Source organism: Gigantopelta aegis, chromosome 10 (genome assembly GCF_016097555.1).
Source record: "Gigantopelta aegis isolate Gae_Host chromosome 10, Gae_host_genome, whole genome shotgun sequence".
Taxonomy (NCBI): domain Eukaryota; kingdom Metazoa; phylum Mollusca; class Gastropoda; order Neomphalida; family Peltospiridae; genus Gigantopelta; species Gigantopelta aegis.
The window spans coordinates 20,595,481-20,617,885 of record NC_054708.1 but is presented as its reverse complement, the minus strand read 5'-3'; the positions used below and the strand labels follow the sequence as shown (position 1 = coordinate 20,617,885).

Below are 22,405 nucleotides of genomic sequence, written 5' to 3'. Positions count from 1 at the left end.
CTACTGATCTACCAGCATTGCGTGGACTCCCATGTTCAGGTGACATTTCATCTATAAATAATAATTTAAATATCGACCAATTACACTTCGCCTTTTATAGCGTTATTCGGGAGCATACAAATTCTAAAATATCGGGCGAGACTATTTATGCAATAGGCGAACTTGTTGGTCTATTTCAACATTAAAAAACAGTGGGAAAAGTGCAGTAATAAACTCTGGATTGTATACTAGTATAAACAGATTTTATGGCTATACCATCACGGGTTTTTTTTTCGTCTTGAAACGAATTTTATATAAAACAAATTATTGAAATTAGTTTCCGGCATACTTCCTAATTCACCCGAATCATTTCGTATACCCTCGGCATAATCACGAATGTTTTCAAATTATTTTCAAATCACTGGCATGATTTTGCAAGTAAGGTTTTCACTGGTCGAATAAAAGGTCAACTGGGCATGAACTCCAACGGGGTGCTGATCCAAGTATGTGTATCGATATGTGTAGTAAAGTTAGTGAACCTGTGTCGAATGTAACTCTGTCTTGTACAGATGTACAATCTAATATTTATTTCAGTGATGTGCCCCCCCACCCCCCCACCCCCGATCCAAGTATGTGTATCGATATGTATAGTACAGTTAGTGAACCTGTGTCGAATGTAACTCTGTCTTGTACAGATGTACAAACTAATATGTATTTCAGTGATGTGTCCCCCGATTCAAGTATGTGCATTGATATTTGTAGTACAGTTAGTGATCCTTTGTCCGATATAACTCTGCCTTGTACAGATTCACAATCTAATATGTATATAAATGATGTGCACCCCGATCCAAATGTATATATAACCACAAATGTTACCTTGTATCGATATGTATAGTACAGTTAGTGAACCTGTGTCGAATGTAACTCTGTCTTGTACAGATGTACAATCTAATATGTATATAAATGATGTGCACCCCGATCCAAATGTATTTATACCACAAATGTTGTATGCAAGACAAATGTTGTCTTGTATTGATATATGTAGTACAGTTTGTGAACCTTCTAATATATCTCAGCCGTGTACAGAATTACACTTTAATATGTATTCCAATGATGTGCCCTCGAAACCAAGTTTGTATATACCAGAAATGTTACCTTGTACTGATACATGCGCTACAGTTATTGAACCTGTGTCCAATAAAACTCAGCCTGGTACAGAATTCCATAGAAAACCATTTACCTATGATATAGTAAGTAAGTCAAGCGTGTATGAACCACAAACTATGCCCACTATAGAAATACCTACAGTTTTTAAAACCACTGAACATATTTACATTGCGGAGTCACCCTTTACATCAAATCGCGTGTTACCAAGTAGTCAGTTAACGTTCTTGAGTTTAAATGTGTGCGGTTCATATCCCAGAATTTGTAGATTTTGTATCAACATATGATATTATTTGTCTCACTGAAACTAAAACAGACAAACCGGACTGTATATCAAACTTTATACCAGGCTACACGTTTTACCTTAATAACAGAAAAAGAAAGCTACGCCCATCGGGTGGGATAGCCATTGGTATAAAAGATTCACTGGTTACCTGTGTTGACTTTAGTTTTACAAATAGCTCTGAGTATATCTCTTTGTCACGGGGATCCTATAATACCCAAACTGAATGAAACACGGTTATCAAAATATCTAACTGTATATCTATTAGATCTCTCTGTAACGGGCGGTTAAACCCTAGTATGGCTCGTCTAGGTATGATCAGAGATAAGATCTTATATAAAGTATATATTATTATAGCACGTTTAGTTCACTAGAAAACACAACAAAAACACAATACACTTTGGAATCTGTATTAACCTATTAACAATGTACTGCCGCAGTATTTAAATAATAACAACAAATAATAACAACCCAGAACTGATCACTTAATTAGTTAATCTCTAGGTGTCTAGTTTACACAATATACTGACCACTTCACCGTGACACAACACCCACACGTGTGATAATTGAGAAACGCTAACACACACACGTGTAATAATGGAGAAACGCTTCCAGGGGAACTTAATAAAGGAATTACAACACTATTCCTAACTGGTTAATTTTTAATTAACCCTAACTACTCATTCAATAACTTTGTAATACAGAATTAATACTGGTACCTATTACAATAAAGACAATAACCTACAGTTTACCTAGGTCCTCTAGGATGACTGGCTAAGCTTTATATATATATATCAGAACGGCGAGCCTACAGAATACTACGTCAGATGACCGGCAGCACCGTCTAAATAATATTGGTCTAATACAGTATTAAAATATTTAAAGTCACATCAATCACATCAAGGTTATACACAGAGCAGAAAATATATATTTACCAAAGTCCCGTCTGAACTAATATAGATCGTTCAGTGGACGATGACCGTTCCCTGGAAGCCTTCCAAATGTTTCTCCTCGATATCTAAAAAAAAATAGCTATTTATTATAAAAAATCAGAATATCGCCTGGGGGTACAAGGCGGTACCTCACGTATCATGTGGATTTGCCACAACCACCATGCCGGCATATTTTTCTCTGATCATCAGACTGGCTGTCGCCATACCGCGAGCAATCCCCTGGCCATAAACAGCACTACCGGAGATATTACGTAACTACTAACAACATGGCCTCCACACCTGCTGGGTGTGTATTAGAAGTACAGCTCGATGACCGTCGCGCAAAGGTATCACGTAACAAGTTGCCCACCTGTGCTAAGTGCATTTGGAACTGCACACGGCCTTCTAAAACAATTAACATCGCCACAGGCGAAAAGAAATTAAGAGCATGTACCGTCACACTCTTGGTTTAGCATACCACCCACTAAGTCAGGCCTCACTGAGAAACTAACAGTCGGTGTAGTATATATACCTCCTATCGGGTCACCATATTATAAAAATTATACATTTGATATTATTGAAAATGAGATAACGGAATGCACAGAAATAGGCAATCCAATACTTCTTTTAGGCGATTTTAATGCAAGGACAAAATGTGCTCTTGACTACATTATAACTGACACAGATACGAGAACATTGGATATTATCGAAAATGAAATGGTAGATTTCTTAAACGACGTGTCCAAATTAGAATCGATAAATGTACCTGTTGATAGATCAAGTCAAGATACAGGAAAAATAAATAGTCATGGCATTAAGATGCTGAATATATGTAAATCACATAACCTTTATATTCTAAACGGTAGAGTAGGAAGTGACAAATATATCGGAAAGGTTACTAGCGAAGATTGTAGTTTGGTAGATTATATCACTGGCACCTATCACATATTCGAAATGGCAAACAATTTTCAGATAAATGAATATGATCCACTTTTCTCAGACATTCATGGCCCTGTAACTCTTAGCATTAGTACCACACCGACAACAGGTTTGCACGACACTACCGAGGACATGCCATCACTTACTCACATAAACATACAAAAATGGGAACCTGATAAAGCTATGGAATTAAAAAATAATATCAAGACAAACTTGAAAACATACTCTTAATCCTTAACAACGATTCTGTCGAGATACAAGCGCGAGTTGACGCAGCAACCGAGGCTCTGAAAGACGTATTTCTTGATGCTGCGGTAAAGACATTAGGCCAAACTCGTACACACACACAGAAAGGGCGACCATCCCATTCGAAAATTCGTTTTTGCTATGGGAAATCTTCTATATGCAGAATCCTTCGCGGTAAATACCATATAGCAAAATCCACATACGCAAAGCATAGAACCACTTGTAATAGACTAAGTTTAATAAATGCAAGCGAATCTTATAAAAAATGTTTATGAAGAGAATGTAGAGCTCACAAATTTAAAATGGAAAAACAAATGCGAAACTTGAGGTCCAACAACCCAAAAGCTGCTTAAGCCCACAAACACTGAGGATAACTTGCCATCATTAGAACATTTCCATGATTTCTTCCATGACCTAAACTTTGGAAATCCAGAGGAAAACAATGGCGAAATACATATGGAAGACATTGATTTAGAAACAATAAATGCATTAAATAGAAGGATCGATGAACAAAAAATACTGTTAGCAATTAAAAGATTAAAAAATGGAAAGTCACCTGGAATAGACAATATTAAAAACGAGTATATTAAGACAACTTCTGACCTCATGCTACCAGTTTTCGTCAAACTTTTCAACATTATTTTAGATCATGGAGTGTTCCCAAATGAATGGCTTAAAGGAATTATCAAACCTATTTATAAAAATAAAGGAGATCGTAAAGCACCAGAAAATTATAGACCCATAACTTTTACTTAGCTGTAGCTCTAAACTAGTCACCTCGATTCTAAATACACGATTAAATGAATTTATTGAAGATAATAATATCCTGAGCGAAGCCCAGACTGCATTCCGAAAAGATTATTCTACCACTGACCATTTATTTAATATTCATGCCATTATCGAAATTCTAAAGAATAAGGGTAAAAAATTGTTTTGTGCATTTGTCGACTTCCAAAAAGCATTTGATATGATATCCAGGGCTTATCTTTGGCAAAAACTATTAGATAATAAAATTAACGGCAAACTATTCGTCATTATACATAATATGTATCAGGGTATTAAATCGTGTGTTAGTGTAAATTAAGTACATTCTCAGCTTTTCCCATGTGACATCGGAGTACGCCAAGGGGAAAATCTGTCACCGATCTTATTCTCCCTCTACTTAAACGACTTAGAGACTTTTTTTTTAAAAACAAAAATTGTATGGGCGTTACAAATGCAATAGACGACGTAGATATATTTCTTGAAACAGGTGTATGTCTATTAAGCCTTCTATATGCGGACGATACTGCCTTACTAGCTTCCTCAGCATCTGACCTACAGCATACATTAAATGCTTTTTTCGAATATTGCAATACCTAGAAACTCAAAGTGAACATCGACAAGACTAAAGTATTAATATTTAACGGTAATACAAAGGATTACAAGAAAATAGTTATGCTTGGAAATAGGGTAATTGAGAATATAAAGGAGTACAAATACCTGGGACTAACGCTAAACAAACTTAATAAATTTAACACAAACAAAACATTGTAATGGGAAAACAAACAAAGATTTCATTTTTACTACACGAATTAATGTTGCGTGATCAGTTCTTGAATGAACACAGTTATAAATGGATAAATAATATCAAAGCTATACTTGATAATCTTAGCATGTCAGACACATGGATGTACCGAAACTTTCAATCCACTAAAATATTAATAGAACAAATAAAATTAAGGCAGCATGACCAGTACATTCAAAACTGGAACAGTGATAAAAATATATCTTCCAAAGGAAAAAATTACAATATCATTAAAGATAATCTAGCTTAGAAAAATATTTTAACATTTTACCCGAACATATCTGGTCCAACCTTATTAAATACAGAACTGCGAACCATTACCTACCAATTGAAACCGGACGATGGAATAATATCCCTTTAGAATACAGAATTTGCACACTGTGAAATGAACGACATAGGTGACGAATGTCATTACCTGTTTATATGTAAAAATTGTTTACAGATATCCGCAAACAACTTTTGAAACCATATTTCTATGTTAAACCAAGTACATTGAAGTATAATGAATTAATGAATACCCACTGAATTAGTTATCTAAAAAACACATGCAAACTAATAAAAGAAATCATGAATAAATTTAAGAAACCGTAAGTAGCAAATATATTACATATTATTTACTACATCATAAGCTATATTTATATACCATTGATAAAATATCTCATTTACTAATTTTTGCATTTGTATTATATCTGTACTATTACCAATATTATAATTATACTATTTTTGCTCCTGTAAACCATGTCCTACCATTGAACACATGTCCTCATATGCCGTAGAATACGGCCTGAGTGTAATAAATTCTTGTCTTGTCTTGCCTTGTTAGATCCACAGGTAATAGTAATTAACCAGTGGAGCTAATTTTAATTAGATTGATCAATACGCGGGTTCGAGGACATGCTATCCGGAAACGTTTCAAATAAAGATGATCAGAGGCGCGTTTTCAGGGCACTTTTGTTTTGTATATTGTAGATGATGTATTGAAAAAAAAAGGTCATTGAAAAGGACAATTCAAATGGGTGGGGTGGGGGTGGGTTGGTAGGGTGCGTCACGGCACCGTGTGACCCACCCACCCATCCTCTCTTGAATTGTCAATACATGAAATTGCACCTTAAAAAACTAACACTGCTTTAAAAAAAATGGTTTTGTTTTTGTTTCAGAAAAATACATCCAATAAACTCCAGACAATACTGATGAAAATGTCAAAAGACCCGAAAGGCGTCCCGTTACCAAAACCGTTAAATAGTCAACCGTTCTCAGGTCGTAAAATGCCAGATGTTGATACCTCGGTCCTTGCCGGTGTGAGGAAGAAAGGACTGGTCAGTATTAATATGTTCTCTTTGTTTGTGGATGCTAATGTTGATATGCTGCGGTCACTTGTTCATATCAGTACACTCTCTCGTAACAAATTAAGGACAATACGATCAATATTTACATATATGTAGAAATAACTTATCACAATCATCGAGAGGGAAAGGTTACGAGCTATATGAAGAAAAAATACTTTTTGAAAATTATTTCTGATACTTCCTGAACAGCTGTGGTCAGTTATCGTAAAATTTGGAACGTCCAATCATTATTTACCCGTTGAAACTGGTCATTGGAATAGCATACCTATAGATGAGAGACTTTGTACATTATGTGACGTAAATGATATTGGTGATGAGTTTCATTATCGTTTTGTTTGTATTTTTCATGATTTTAGGGTCCAGTATATACATTCATATTACTATTAACGACCAAGTACTTAAAGAATTAATGAACAGTAAGCGAATTGGAATATTAAAGAAATTAGCATATTTTATAAATGTAATTATTAGTAACATTAAACGTCCCTAACCAAACAAAACAAAAATATATATTATTACGATGACATATTTGCTTATAAGTACTTGGTCACACATGATGTATATTTAGATTATATCTATATTTATATGAACACCAACCTGTGGTATGTGTATAAGGATGTTCTTAAATATGTACATGTATCTAATGAATTTATAGTTTTTGTTTTTCACCTTGTTCTTATAGAATTTTATTTATTGATCTTTGTATATGTTTATTATTAACCATCTTGTCACGTGAATGTTATAAACTGTATATGTATATATTACTCCTATGCCGTTGTGCAACAGCCCGAGTTTAAATCAATTCTTGTCTTGTTTTGTCTTGTCTTGTATTTTAAAGTTAAACGTAGTCACGTTTTCCTAAGAAAACGTCAGACGCCTTAATGAAGATGCTGTACTTTTAGAAGATAAACAGTACTGAATTATTTAAATCAAGTTACTTTTGTGTTCATCAAATATGCCTAGCTGAGAGCGTGACCACCATTTGCATATGGTGAACACTTTTTGGAAATCTCTTTGTCCAGCAGGAGAGTCAATCCAGGCTGCTGGATTGTGTCCCCGGGACAGCGTACTTGAATCATTAATTTGGACATAGGCACATAAAATGCTATACAAGTAAAAGTTAAAAGTTTGGAAAATGATAATTGCAGTACAATTGTTATGTTACCCCAACCCAGTTAATGCTAACAATCCAATGCTAAGTGTCAACTGTAAATGATGTATACTAATAAGAAGTGATTTGAACAAACTTCCATAGCTTAAAGACCTGGGACCCTGCTTATAAAACTTTTAGAGTCCAGACTCAATCTCTAATGACGTCACACACATACAATTTGTATGACGTTGCCATGACGTTACTGTCTCAGACTCTATTAGAGTCTCGAATCTAGACTCTAAAACGTTTTATAAGCACCAGGCCTGGGACGATATTTTCGGAGCTATCTTAGCACTACGAAATCGTAAAATCATCGTAAGCTATGACGTCACTATCGTTAAGAATTTTAATGTTTATTATATGACAATAAATATAAATTTTAAATTGCTGTTTAGAGTAGAAACGTTTGAAAAAAAGTTAAAGTTATCAAATAGATGAACATTTTCATTACAACATAATATTATCACAGGATAAAAGCTACATGATGGTTAATAAGGCAACACAGTAGACTGTCGGAGAATATCGTGTCAAGGATACACGTGAAAGATCCTTTGCTACTAAATGTCAATTCATACTTTGACTGCGGACCTCATGCGGAACGGAATTTTATGTTTTACTAGGTCGATGCATTTTAAGCAAAAAAGCATTGAACGAACGCGGACTAATGAGGATTAGGCTTGAACAGAAGCAGAACTAACATAGAATCGACGGAAAAGTATAAATCCAGATTTATGGAAAATTGTAGCGAGTTTCTCGTCTAAGACATTACGTCAAAATTACCAACTGTTTGACATCCAGTATCCGATGATTAATAAATCAATGTGCTCCGGTGGAACTATCAAACTCCTGACGGTCGTAGCATGTAATGTACCTCACCTATTCTGTTGTTACAAACTGACCATGCATCAACTATCAAACTCCTAACGGTCGTAACATGTAATGTACCTCACCTATTCTGTTGTTACAAACTGATCATGCATCAACTATCCAAGTATTTTACGATTATTTATTGTTATATTTATCATTGCTTTATCAAGGTTAAAAATCTGCAAAGTGGTGAACAGTTGAAAGCCATGGATGCAGATGGAATTTGGAAAACGTATCACAGGTAAATCATAGTGTTAAAAATAAGCAGAGGCTATTTGAATTGAAAAATAGGACTAGGTATGGAATGAAAAGTAAATGCAGCTGTAAACCTTCAGCACATCACCATGCACATGGCCAGCCCTGAGACCAGATCTTTGCGTCATTAAACACGTGTGGGAAACACAACATCAGTCGAGTTCGTCAACGTCAAGTAAGTCCAGGAAAATTTACATTTGGACAGCTGCAGTATATTTGAACAATTTCCACTGGATATTTGATCCGAGTGATATCGGACTTAGGTAACCGCTACGGCTGAGGGCGTTGCATCTTTATTTAACTTGAATTTCAGAAGATGCCTCGCTTCCTGTCTATGCCTTGTTCAGACCTCTTATATCTTGGGATAAATGTGGATGATAATGTATCAGATCAATGTTGCTTTTTCTTTGCTAATACCTACACTTAATGTATATCTTAATTGATCGTAGCATAGGGAAACGGCAAAATTGGCAAGCATCGCGAAATTTCCAATCCTTATCATCACAGGATAAAGTCTTTATCCTACGTCATTAACGATTTATTCTCTATTTATATGTGCAATATCGATCCAATTGTTGAATACAGAGCTGAATAATTGTGCAGTCGATACGTACATTTACACATATACCACAAAAACAACATTTGAACGTTGTTGTTGTTTTGTTGTTTTTGTGGGGTTACGTTCAGGGGCGTAGCGTGATCTGGACCTAGGAGGGTTCGAATATGAACCAAGTGGACCTTTTTCTATTTTGTTTTTGCACCACCCGAAACTCCATATTTATAAACCTGTATAATTTAGTACTGAAAGCGGACCATTTGCTTCAGCACCCCGAACCCAATCCACCCCACCCCCGAACACCCCAGCCTACGCCCCTGACGTTGCTAGCAAGAAAGGTTTTAGTACAAATGCCGTTATCACCTGGTGTGAATTAAACATAACACTGTCATGTGACCATTTCCATTTTCAGTTACACGGACAACATCGATATTATTTGTGAACGTCGACTTAGGATGGGTAAAATAGGAGATGGAGGCTGGGAAGTGTGTGATGATCCACCATACAGACCCATTAAACCATGCATAGTGTACTCGTTTGGGTAAGAAAAACAAATCACATATTTTCAGAAGTTTTTAAAAATTCAACTTTTCCAAGGACTGGTTGTTTGTCTAGGCTACTCAAAATTGACTAAGCCATGGTCTTCTGTCATAAGGTCCCTGCGCGTGCTGTAACCTCACCGTGGTGCAGGGGTGTAACACTCTCTTTGAGAATGGCCAATACAGCACACAATTGAAATTTTGAGTAAAAATCAGTATCTATCTGTGATATTTGTATTTTTGCACAGTTCTTTACACTGTTTTTATTTAAATCTTGAATTCTTATATTGATGTTGATCATCACTTTATTTGTTTGCATTACCATAGTCTGACACCCAATAGCCGATGTATTTTTCGTGCTGAGGTGTTGTTAAACATTCATTCTGTCATAAGGAAGCTCCAAAGGTGCAGTTACCAAAACCCAATAGATTTAGGGCCGAATTTACAAAGCCTGTTTTAGACTTACACATGTGTAACTACATACATTTACTATGTTTAGACACCTGGTTTAAGAAAAACCGGTTTCGTAAATTCGGCCTTAAAGTGTTTATTTCGTCATAGTCCACTAAATCTATTTCAAAATTTAGGTGAACCTTGAACAAATTGCAACAGAAGATTATATCCAAAATCTAACACAATCAGATACCGTCATTCTAGCCAGTGCCGCACAACTGGTATTTGAGAGGCCGTGGTATGTGCTATGCTGTCTGTGGACATATAAAAGACTCCTTGCTACTAATGGAAAACATTTTAGTAATTTCAACGTAACATTGAGGTAACCGATCAGGTCACCCACGGGTTACGCAAATAGAATTCACGTAACCGAACAATTGGTTATCTAGGTAAACAAAACCCACGTGAACAGACTTTCGGTTACCTCAGATTTCGAAATATTGTCCCCTGCACTGGGCTACGTCCCACCCTGTCTAGATGGTGTTTCAACTGTTGATTTTCTCTGATTACGTGACGTCACTAAGTCTCGTCGATTAGAAAGCAGTTTGCGTTAAAGTGGCAGACCCTAGTTTATAACCAATAAAAGTTTACACTAAGTTTAGTTAATCTACAAACCTGTAACATATTTGGATGAAGATACAACACAGTGAAACAAGAGTCTGTGACGTTGAAACGGAAATATTCTTTAAAAAAAGACTAGAACTCGACTCTTATATCCGTTACTTCACAGACGCACGTGCGTTTTTAAAAACATATATATATATATATATATATATATATATATATATATATATATATATATATATATATATATATATATAAAATGTTTGGTTTTGTTGTTGTTTTTTAATACATTTTGTGGTATTAGAAACACTAGAACTACCAGAAACGCTTCGGTTGTATGGAAATGGATAATATAAACAATAAAATATAAGTATTGTTTGATTTCTAGGCTTTGTCACTTTAAATGGAAATATACCGAATAAAACAATTATTGACCATATTTTAGGCAATGTCAAGTTTTATGGACCATTAGCCTCGTGCGGTATCAATTTCTTGAGACCATAAAACGTGATATTGCTGCCACTGATCAATGGTCAATAGTAGATATAAAGAATAGTACATGAGAGTCCGTTAGATACCGTTTATCTCACAACGAGTTGTTTTAAAATGTAACCAGGTTTTAAGCAAATATTAACATCATTTTCTACTAAAACTTATTTACAGCCGTTGCACTTGTAGCTAACTTACGCGTCACAGACACATGATTGTTAGGTTACATGGAACGTGAACAGGAGCAATGAACATAAAATATGCGAACAGGCGTTTGTGGATATTATATGGCAACATATTATATTCTTATCAGAATGTTGGATAAAAGAGGATACTGATCTTGATTTATCATTATTAAATGATGAATATGAATGTAAATATTATGTCACCATGTTTGTATTCATTGTATATAAATGATTTTCAGAACGAGTTAATTAAAGGCTGTAGTGAGCCGATGTATATACAAAATATTTCACTGTTTCTTTTAATGTACGCAGACGATACTATGCTGATGTCAGAGTCTGTTGGTGGTCTTCAGAAAATATTAGATTCGTTTTATACTTATAGTACTAAATGGAATATTGATGTAAATATAGAAAAACAACAAAATTGTTGTATTCAGAAACGGGGGAAATTACTACTACAGACAAATGGACTTACAATGACAATATAATCCAAGTGGTTGATAGTTTTAATTATCATGGATTAACTTTAAATTACAAAGGTAAATTTACAAAACTCAAACATTAACGGCTTTACAAGGCAGAAAAAACATGGGTCATATCCTCAGACTATGTAATAATCTATCACTTAAAGGAAGGGCAATTAAGGCATTTGGCCTGGTATGCATATTCAACGATATATAATGCACATTATTGCTTAATATCAACAAATATAATCATATAGTTAAATAATAAAACGCTTAAATGTGACGGCTATTATATATAACGGGCGCAGCCATTTTGTACCATCCCAGTGAATACGTCCTCTGGCGAGCTGGTGGTTACGTAATACCTAACGTGCCACGTCAGGAATTAGTCTTCGAACTGAAGAAACAAAACATACCTGACTTTTGTAAATGCATCGCAATGTTCTGTAATAATAGCCATCCCAATAAGCCAGCAACAATTATATATTATTTTTCAATATAAAATAAACCACCATTGTCAAAGTGTTGAAATAGGCCTAACTGTATTATGTTTTGTATATAACTTAATCCATGTACTGAAATAATAATCGGAGTGTTTTCTCAGTTAATTGGTCTTTTCTTTCCGTGGCCTGTACCTGTGGTTCCTGATTGGTAGGTGTATATTTAGACGGTCCCCAGACACTGTGTCTAGACAATCTAAAAAGACATGCCTCTTTTATTAAGATCACAAGGCATTGTTTGATAGCCGCGCGGACACCCCTCTAATCGTAATGGACATTATCAGCCGTCCTGCTTTATTACTGGTTGATGAAAGCGAATGGCCTTGTCGTAAATTAGAGCGTTTGTTTACACTGTGCTTAGAGGAGTTGGACGGAGCTTACGTTACTTCGCCCCAAGCTATACCACCGGACGTCACAAAAATTAAACAAAATGGCTGCCCCCAGTTAACAGAATTTTTGTTTTGTTTTTATTAACTCTAAAATTACGCGTTTGTCATTTGTTAAAGTGTCAGTATGTGTTGGTGGTCCGGGTATGCATCTTTCCAACACATAAGGTTCTTAATTGAGTTTACCCTCCCTTTAATAATGAAACACAGTTACATGTTCTTGATACTTATATATCTAGAGTGTTAAATTATGGTTGTGATGTATGGGGTTTTGACCCAGCTCATGATGTAGAAAAGGTACATATGGATTTTGTAAAATAATATTGAATGCGAAAAAAGGTACAATGAATGCAGCTGTGTTAACAGAATTTGGAAGATTACCGCTGCATGTAGTACGCAAAGTAAGAATTGTTAAATATTGGTTGAAGCTTTTAGAAACGAATAATTGTATCTTGAAATCAATATATGATGATATGTTAGAAAGTCATGAATCTTTTTTAACTGGCTACACCGTGTAAAATATTTATTATTTTCTTTAGGATTTGGAGATGTATGGTTTAATCAGCAAGCTGATAATCGTGAAATATGTATAATAAGAGTTAACATGCGCCTGTCAGATCACTGTATTCAAGAAATAGACAAATGGTTGAACAATTCACCACAATGTAATAGTTTTAAGGCATTTAACAGATACGTTTTGTTTACAATATTCTGGTGTCCATCAGTCTATAAAGTCTATCGTCAACAAAATAGCATTCGAATCTTAAATACAAAGGAAGCATGCTACATTTACAAAACCACCACAAAAACAAAAAAATAACAGAAGACGAAATAAAACAATCATTAAACACATTGCAGAAGAAAAGGGATCCGATGGTAAACAACTACAACATGTACATGTAATCTCGACTGTGGTATATAAGAGAAGCATGATTTAGGTGGTGGTAGGTAAAACTGTAACTTTAATTGTAAACGTCAATGTAACTGCAAACTTTAACTATAACTTCATCTGCAACTGAAACTGCAACTTTAACTAACTATACCTATAATTGTATCTGTAACTATAGGATAGACTGCCTGTATGCCATGTCATCTAACGGCATGAATTTAAGCATGGATTTAAGATCTTTAATTTTGTCTTTACTTAACTGTTGAATCGGTTTTAACATAGACAGGGTAGGGAGTTGGAATTTAGTGTTTTGGTTTCGGGGGGGGGGGGGGGGGGGGTGGTTGTCGAAGATTACCTTCAACTTCCTCACCTGAAAATGATAATTTGAAATGTGCTACTTTGGGTTTCTGGGATGAAATACTGATCATTTTAAAATTTGTGAAGGGTATATCATGAAACTTTAGGCATTTTGATACAGACTGATAATCATTTGAATGATGACCACAGGCTGTCTACCGATTTGTTTCAATAAACGAATAAAACTCTTTGACATTTAAGATCTTTTCAATATTGCTATGGAGGTAATCTACTCCCTGAATTGAAGAATTCCCTGGTTCACAAAAGTGCATGATAGAGTTTCTATTTTGCGTGACACATGAATCGGACAACAAAATAATGCTTTTTATCTCCGGGAAATCTGTTACAAACCTATCTAGGATTGCAAACAGAATTAATGAATGAATGTTTAACGATACCCCAGCACGAAAAATACATCAGCTATTGGGTGTCAAACTATGGTAATACAAACAAATAAAGTGATGATCAACATCAATATAAAAATTCAAGATTTAAACAAAAACACAGTGTAACGAACTGTGCAAAACACAAATATCACAGATAGATACTGACTTTTACTCAAAACTTATTGGCTTATTGCTGTATTGGCCATTCTCAAAGAGAATGTTACACCCCTGCACCACGGTGAGGTTACAGCACGCGCAGGGGATTGCAAACAGTGCACTTGCCTACAACAACAATAAACTCATCATGACTCTGGAACAAATTCAATGGCATTTCAGCAACTACAGTAATCTCGACTGTGGTATATAAGAGAAGCATGATTTAGATGGTGGTAGGTACAACTGTAACTATAACTGTAAACGTAACTGTAACTGCAAACTTTAACTATAACTTAATCTGCAACTGTAGATTACCTTCAACTTCACCAAGGGGTGCGGATGACGATTTTTATTATGAATACATTGTAATGAAACTTTGCATGTGTTTACTTTGACATTCCATTTGGTTACAAACACAATAAACCTGTTCTTGGAGATATATTTGTACCTGATTTCAATATACTAAAATGACCGATTCTGAACTTACCATCATCACAGAATTTTGGTGTCACATGTCATGTTTGATAACATATGATTGGTTAGTTAAGATAGAACAGTTTAACATTAAGATCGAGTGATTATTTTGAGATAGAACAAAATAATTCCGTTAATATCTTTATTACAAGTAACAGTTTGCAACTGAAACCGGTTTCATCTTCAAGATTATAATGTCAGCCTTCAAATGATACCCATAGCTCCATATAACAGTATAATTCTCAAGCAGCGACTGGTTAAGACCGTCTGTTTTTAAATTAATACAATTACTGTCTGTTCAGAATAGAAAACAACTTTTTAACCTTGGAAAATATTTTAAATATGCATTACATTTAAGATTGCAACATGTATAACTGTCCATCCTCCAAATACACATCCACTTGTTTATGTTTATGCTGATGATTATTTATATATGACTTATAATATTGTATATACTTGTATGCTTATGAGCTACACTGCTTAAAGTAAATAAACTACTACTACGTCACAGTGTAATATATTTCCACTGAGTTGTTTTGCATTGGATGCATGGCACTGGTGTTAACAACCCATATGTTATCAAAAATAACGCATGATGTTCTCACCAATAGGTGTATAAGATGATGGGTATTTGTGTGTTTTTTAGATTTGTTTTTTGTTTTTTAGGTGTGTTTTTTTTGCACCAACATACATTTTCATAACGTCGATAACAGTTCAGCCAATACAACATAGATCCCAAAGTATGTGACATGTTCGCACTCGAAAATGCAACCGCTAATAGCGCTTCTCGCGATCGACGCAGTGATCAATAAAGAAACATAACGGTGTTGTTCTTTGTGTCTCTTTAAGTTCTTTGAATTTCCATGAACTTGTTCTCGCCGTTTCTATTTCTATAACTTTGTTTACAACACTCGACTTCTTTTATATGTTTTTTGCAAGCGACCGGCGGCTGAATTGCCGTGTACTCGTTATTAATGAATGAATGAATGAATTATTAACAACACCCAGGCACGAAATATACATCGGCTAATGGGTGCCAAACAAAGGTAAATGATATGAATGAAGCGACCTACTATTATGAGTTGTGACGAGTTGAGTTTGCAAGCAGTGTGACTTAATGTACATATGCTGCTTTTGTTAAACTAATAAAAATTGCAAGAGTTAAATAACCTGTGAAATAATGTTTCCTTCAAAGTACAAGTCGCTGTAAAATCAGCCAACAGGTAGACATTAAATGTATAAAAGTCGTTAAAATAAACAACAGAAATCGGATGCCAAACCCTCACACCAAAACAACAACAACAACAAAACCCACCCAAATACGATAACACTACTGAATATGGAATTATTTTATACGTAATGGGACTGCAACATTGATATTTCACACCCATTAATATATATATATACATATATATATATATATATATATATATATATATATATGTGTGTGTGTGTGTGTGTGTGTGTGTGTGTGTGTGTGTGTGTGTGTGTGTGTGTGTATACACGTATATATATATGGCTATTTGTTACATCCAGTGAACATTTTAGGCCCATAGGTCAAATATTAGATATTGTTAAAATAGAAACTGATCCAAAATTGCAAGTAAAAAAGATGCGAAGCCGGACAGGAAGGCAATACAGTGCATTTTATCATGACATCTTTTTACTTACAATTGATTGAAAACATATTTTATTGCATGTAATATATATATATATATATATATATATATATATATATATATATATATATATATATATATATATATATATATATATATATATATATATATACATACATATATACATACAAAACGATTGGGCATAAATTATCCAACTTACGAATCCCTCTCCTAATTACAAACATTAAATTGTATAATAATGGCGACTGCAATTTTCAGTAAATAAATAAATAAAGTAATAGTTTGTGAAAAACGACTGAATAAACTGAAAGGACAGAAAAGGAAAGGAAAATAAATAGAAGTAATCGATGGTTTAACAGGATTCATTATTAACATTTTACCTTCTCAGACAGCCCAACTGGTAAGTAATAACAATATAATAGTAAAATATAACAACAAATAAATGAATGATTCCACACCACGAAATAACGTTTTCTTAGTCAACGCGTTGTGCCTGTTTAATATATTTGTTTATTAGTATCATTAAATGTGTCGCGACCGTTTAATATCAACTGAGGTTCAAAACTGTTTAGAGATGTTAAAAGAATTTGTCTTTGCTGGTTATAAAATTACATTCAAAGAATAATAATGGGTGCTTTCAGAGTAATGTCCACAATTGCACCAGGGATTCATACGTCTTTGTTACAATAAAGGGCACTATTCCCTTCCGCATGGGTCCAAAAATAAAGTTTAATTGTGGTACTCAAAATTTATATTTTTCTAATGTATAATGTTTAAAGTTTGTACGTCCAAACTTTTGTTAAGCAATTATCACAGACAAAAACGTTTTGACTCTTTTTCATCTGTCAACAAAGGGTGGTTAAAGACACTACACCGGTACTATAACACAATGACACAATATACAAAACTACAAAAACACAAACCAAATGAATGTTTATTTACTTCGTTTAATGTATTCTAACAAATTAATGGTGTAATTATTGTTGTAAAACTTAAATATTTTATCTCTGGCATATACTTACTACTAATTGTAATGTCTGTCATATCCATAACATGTTTTACACTTCATTTCGGTTTGTATTAACAGTTCATGGAAGATCTAACTAATGTTTTTCATTAACAGTATGCCCATTTTACAAATGGAAAATGCCCCAATGGGAGTGATAAATCCAATTTTATGCTTATGACAGTAGTGTTTTCTTTACACGTTAAGGTTACGGACACTACAATCTTATATATAACAAGATATAAATACACCAATATTGTTGTATTTATTTGCCAGGATGTTTGATTCATGAACAATTGTAAACATAATATTTACTTTATCTAAGATTTAAATGACTGTTAAAAAACACGTATGCTTTTATGCATCACATATCACATGCCTAATAAATATGACTGTAAGAGATAAAATAAAACTGCCTGTTGTGCTGAGATACCTTGACATTAGAGTTCCATTTCCAACTATTTCTAATAGGGCTATTTTAAGGCACACTATACTGATTTACACTCAGTTTGGACAGGCAAAGAATCTGAAGTAGTAAAGTCAGTAATATTTGGTTATAGACAATACCAAACAAAACCTGGGGTTTAGATATAAAATCATAATGTACATACACAGTATGTAAACATAATTTATACTGTTAAAAAAGTAAAGATGTGCATTCTTTAAGCTTAAAAAATAAAATGTTTATGACACAGTCAGAAAATAAATGATATTTTTGTTAACACCAAGAAAACAGTAACCTTGTTAAAAACCAATGGTAATCATAAATTTGAACACAATCATTCAACTTTGACTATAACAATACAAGTTTTGAAACAAAACAAATAACATTTCCCATATTTACAAAATATAGTTCATGACCAATCAACTGAACATTTTTATTTTCAAAATATTAATATTTCAGTATCTAGCTTGCTACTTGTATTATGTTTCAGAGTAACTTAATTTGTTTACTATATATGTCTTGTTTGTAAAAGAAAATTTTAGGAAAGATTTGACTAAAATGTTTTTTTCTCCTCAAATTTCATCTTAAACTCTAAAACAAAAGAGTAATAAAATGGTAATTTTTCTAAAATATATCATATTCATATGAAATCTATATCTTAGTTATTGGCAAGTTACATTTTACTACACAATTTTTATATTACTTGTTTGGTTACGGACACTACAGATAATTCTTACTGAATGTAAAGCACCCCTAGTATGTTATTGGTAGTATTTTATCATTGTGAAGTTAATTGGTTATGCAAGTTAAAAAATAGCTAAACACTCAACACAATTCAGAAATCATTTCAGCATAAAGAATGTTCTGCTAGTCATAATTTTGTTATTTTTAGGGGTGAATGCTGGATGAAATAACAATTACCAATTCAATTATATTATTCATGTTTGTTCTTATTTTAACATGTTGTAGTCTTACAAAATAAAATACAAGAAAATTTAAGTACATATTTTGGTATTTTTTATAAAGTTTCTAAATTTATTATTATGTTTTTTGAAAGGTTACGGAAATTACAGTTACAGACACTGAAAATCCACGTTCAGTGTGTATTATTTTCAAATCCTTCAGGTATTCCACATTTCTATTACTTTGCAGAATTTACTCGTACATCTGACTTGTAAACCTCATTTGGATGTAGAATTATTTTGATCAAGTTAAAAATTATTAGATGGTTACGGACACCACAGATTTTTTTGTGACAAACCTATAAGTTGCCTTACTTTTGTTAAATTGTTGTAATATTAAAAACATATTGCATTTTTGTATTCCTAAATCATAAATACTAATTATTTGTGATAACATTAAGTGCGACATGATTTAATTTCACTTAACTTTTAAAGACTTAATGTCCATATAGCATGAGGTATAGACTGTCTTTGAAAACACCACAATGAACTTATACATTTACATAAACTGCAATAACTTTTGAACCTGATGACCAATTTTTATAAACTAACTCGCATTTTAAAGACAACTGAATTGTCTGCAAACCACTCTCATTTTAAAGGCATATTGTCACAGACCACTGATCTATCTAATGGTCTAACAAAGTATTACCTGAACAAAAATAATTTGATTTGTCCCTAAATGTACTTTATTCAACCATCTTCATAAGCACCATACTCCATTTATTAATGACATTTTGTAAAAATAATTGAATTATGGCAATGGTCCATAATTCAAAAACTAAAATTGCCGAGAGGTATGACATGGATTTCACTCCATCATGGTTCAGTTAAGGTGATGCGATAGCTAGATTTGGTTTCCAACAATTAATGTAATTTTTATTTATTATCCATTTTTAGAGAAATAAGGTCCTTAAATCCGTGACAGTATGCCTTTAACATAAAACATTTTCAATACATATTTACAACAAAGAGATGCATACTCTAAAGTATTCTAATTTCACTCACTAATTTACCCAGTGTGCAATAAGAGATCTGAAATACTCCACACAGTTAAGTGTGGACCACATGCACCAACACATATTTACAACAAAGGGATGAATTCAGTGACAATTAAAATAGAAATCTATAACGTCAAAAGGTACTCTTAATTTGACTCACTAATTGACTCAGTGTGCAAATACTCCACACAGTTAGGTGTGACCCATATTTACCAATACTAACCAAACAGTGATGTGTTGACCGGCTTCGGTGGCGTCGTGGTTAGGCCATCGGTCTACAGGCTGGTAGGTACTGGGTTCGGATCCCAGTCGAGGCATGGGATTTTTAATCCAGATACCGACTCCAAACCCTGAGTGAGTGCTCCGCAAGGCTCAATGGGTAGGTGTAAACCACTTGCACCGACCAGTGATCCATAACTGTTTCAACAAAGGCCATGGTTTGTGCTATCCTGCCTGTGGGAAGCGCAAATGAAAGATCCCTTGCTGCTAATCGGAAAGAGTAGCCCATGAAGTGGCGACAGCGGGTTTCCTTTCCAAATCTGTGTGGTCCTTAACCATGTCTGACGTCATATAACCGTAAATAAAATGTGTTGAGTACGTCGTTAAATAAAACATTTCTTTCTTTCCTCAAGTTCTTCACCATTCGTTCGCGACTGTGTCCAATGTAAGCGGTCACTGTTTTGAACAAGGTGAAGTCAAGTTGATCAAAGCGAAGTTGTAGCTCACTTCGCCCATTTACACGAGGCCAGTTGTGATATGGGCTATCCCCAAACAATTTTTCCTTACTGTGCTCGACTTGGGGGTCCTTCATTTCGTTGTTTTTGTCAGCGAAATGAAGTTTTCTACTGGGATGTATGCGGCCATTGGAACTCATTGAACGCTGGAACGCTTCTCGTTTCGACAGTCTGCACCACCAGGTTGGATTCTTTTTCAGCGAGATTCCTCGCCTCCACGTTTTTCTCCGTCTGACTATGTTGACTTGTTTTTTTCGTGACTCGTATGACGGCCATTCTGCAGAACGCCACGGTTGTTCGCGTTTAGTCTCTACATGTCCGAGCCTGTCCTAGCAGCACTGGAAGATTGACCGCCCCACTCTAAAAAGAAATAGGAAGCGGGGTCGGCCCCTACTACTCTTTTTCTAGACTTTACATTGTTTTATAGTGATACCATCTCGTATCCTCCGGAGTCGGGCCCGTCCGCACCACTATACCAACCCATGACGACTGGACTATACCCTAGTCTGATACTCTACTCGTTCAGACGGATCCGGCTTCTCAAGATCTGTATTTCAGCACAGCACTACACCTTCAACGTCTATCGACTGTCAATCTAGGGGTTTTCTTGACGGGATGCAACCCATCTCGTCCCTTTAAGCTGTGCACCCAAACGGCCTTAACGAGGCCACTCGTGTGGACATATCGATCGGACTTTAAACGTTTAGATCTGCGTTCAAAATTTTATGTCGAAATTACTTCTTTTTTGTAATATTATTAAATAGTCCGATCCTCTCTTATTTAATTTTGGACTGTCCTTCTAAAATGCTCCAAATTATATAAATATTCGGCCGAGCAGTCAATTCTTTTTTATTTTTGGCTTGTAACCTTTTTCTTTTTTTTCTTTAATTTATTAACTTTTTTACTAATTGCTATTTTCAAAATTCTGCCCATTTTCACCTCCCCCCCCCCCCCCCCCCCTCCATCCCGAGTCAGGCCACCGATCTTATCGGAGGTCGGACTCGGGATGGGCGTGTTCGAATCCCTAGTGGTATATGGGCACGTTAAACTAGTTATCATCATTACTAGTGAGATTAATGAATGGAAATGAAATGAAATATTTTATTTAACGACGCACTCAACACATTTTTTTTATTTACGGTTATATGGCGTCGGACATATGGTTAAGGACCACATAGATATTGAGAGAGGAAACCCGCCACTTCATGGACTACTCTTTTCGATTAGCAGCAAGGGATCTTTTTATATGCACCATCCCACAGACAGGATAACACACACCACGGCCTTTGATATACCAGTCGTGGTGCACTGGCTGAAACGAGAAATAGCCCAATGGGCCCACCAACGGGGATCGATCCCAGACAGATCGCGCATCAAGCGAGCGCTGTACCACCGAGCTACGTCACGCCCTTAACGAATGCGGTCATTTGCGGTAATTAGGAATTAAGCATCAAGAAGATAAACTATATAACCGTAAATAAAATGTGT

General features: G+C 34.7%; 1 protein-coding gene across 1 annotated transcript in view; it reads left to right on the top strand.

Annotated features, from left to right (window-relative positions):
• LOC121384354 (methyltransferase-like protein 24) overlaps nucleotides 1–22,405 on the top strand; it is a 76,958-nt gene that overhangs the window by 41,772 nt on the left and 12,781 nt on the right. Inside the window, exons 3-5 of the mRNA XM_041514715.1 lie at nucleotides 6,268–6,426; nucleotides 8,647–8,717; nucleotides 9,700–9,828. Coding sequence (XP_041370649.1) covers nucleotides 6,268–6,426; nucleotides 8,647–8,717; nucleotides 9,700–9,828 — 359 coding nt within the window. The remainder of the gene's footprint in view (nucleotides 1–6,267; nucleotides 6,427–8,646; nucleotides 8,718–9,699; nucleotides 9,829–22,405) is intronic.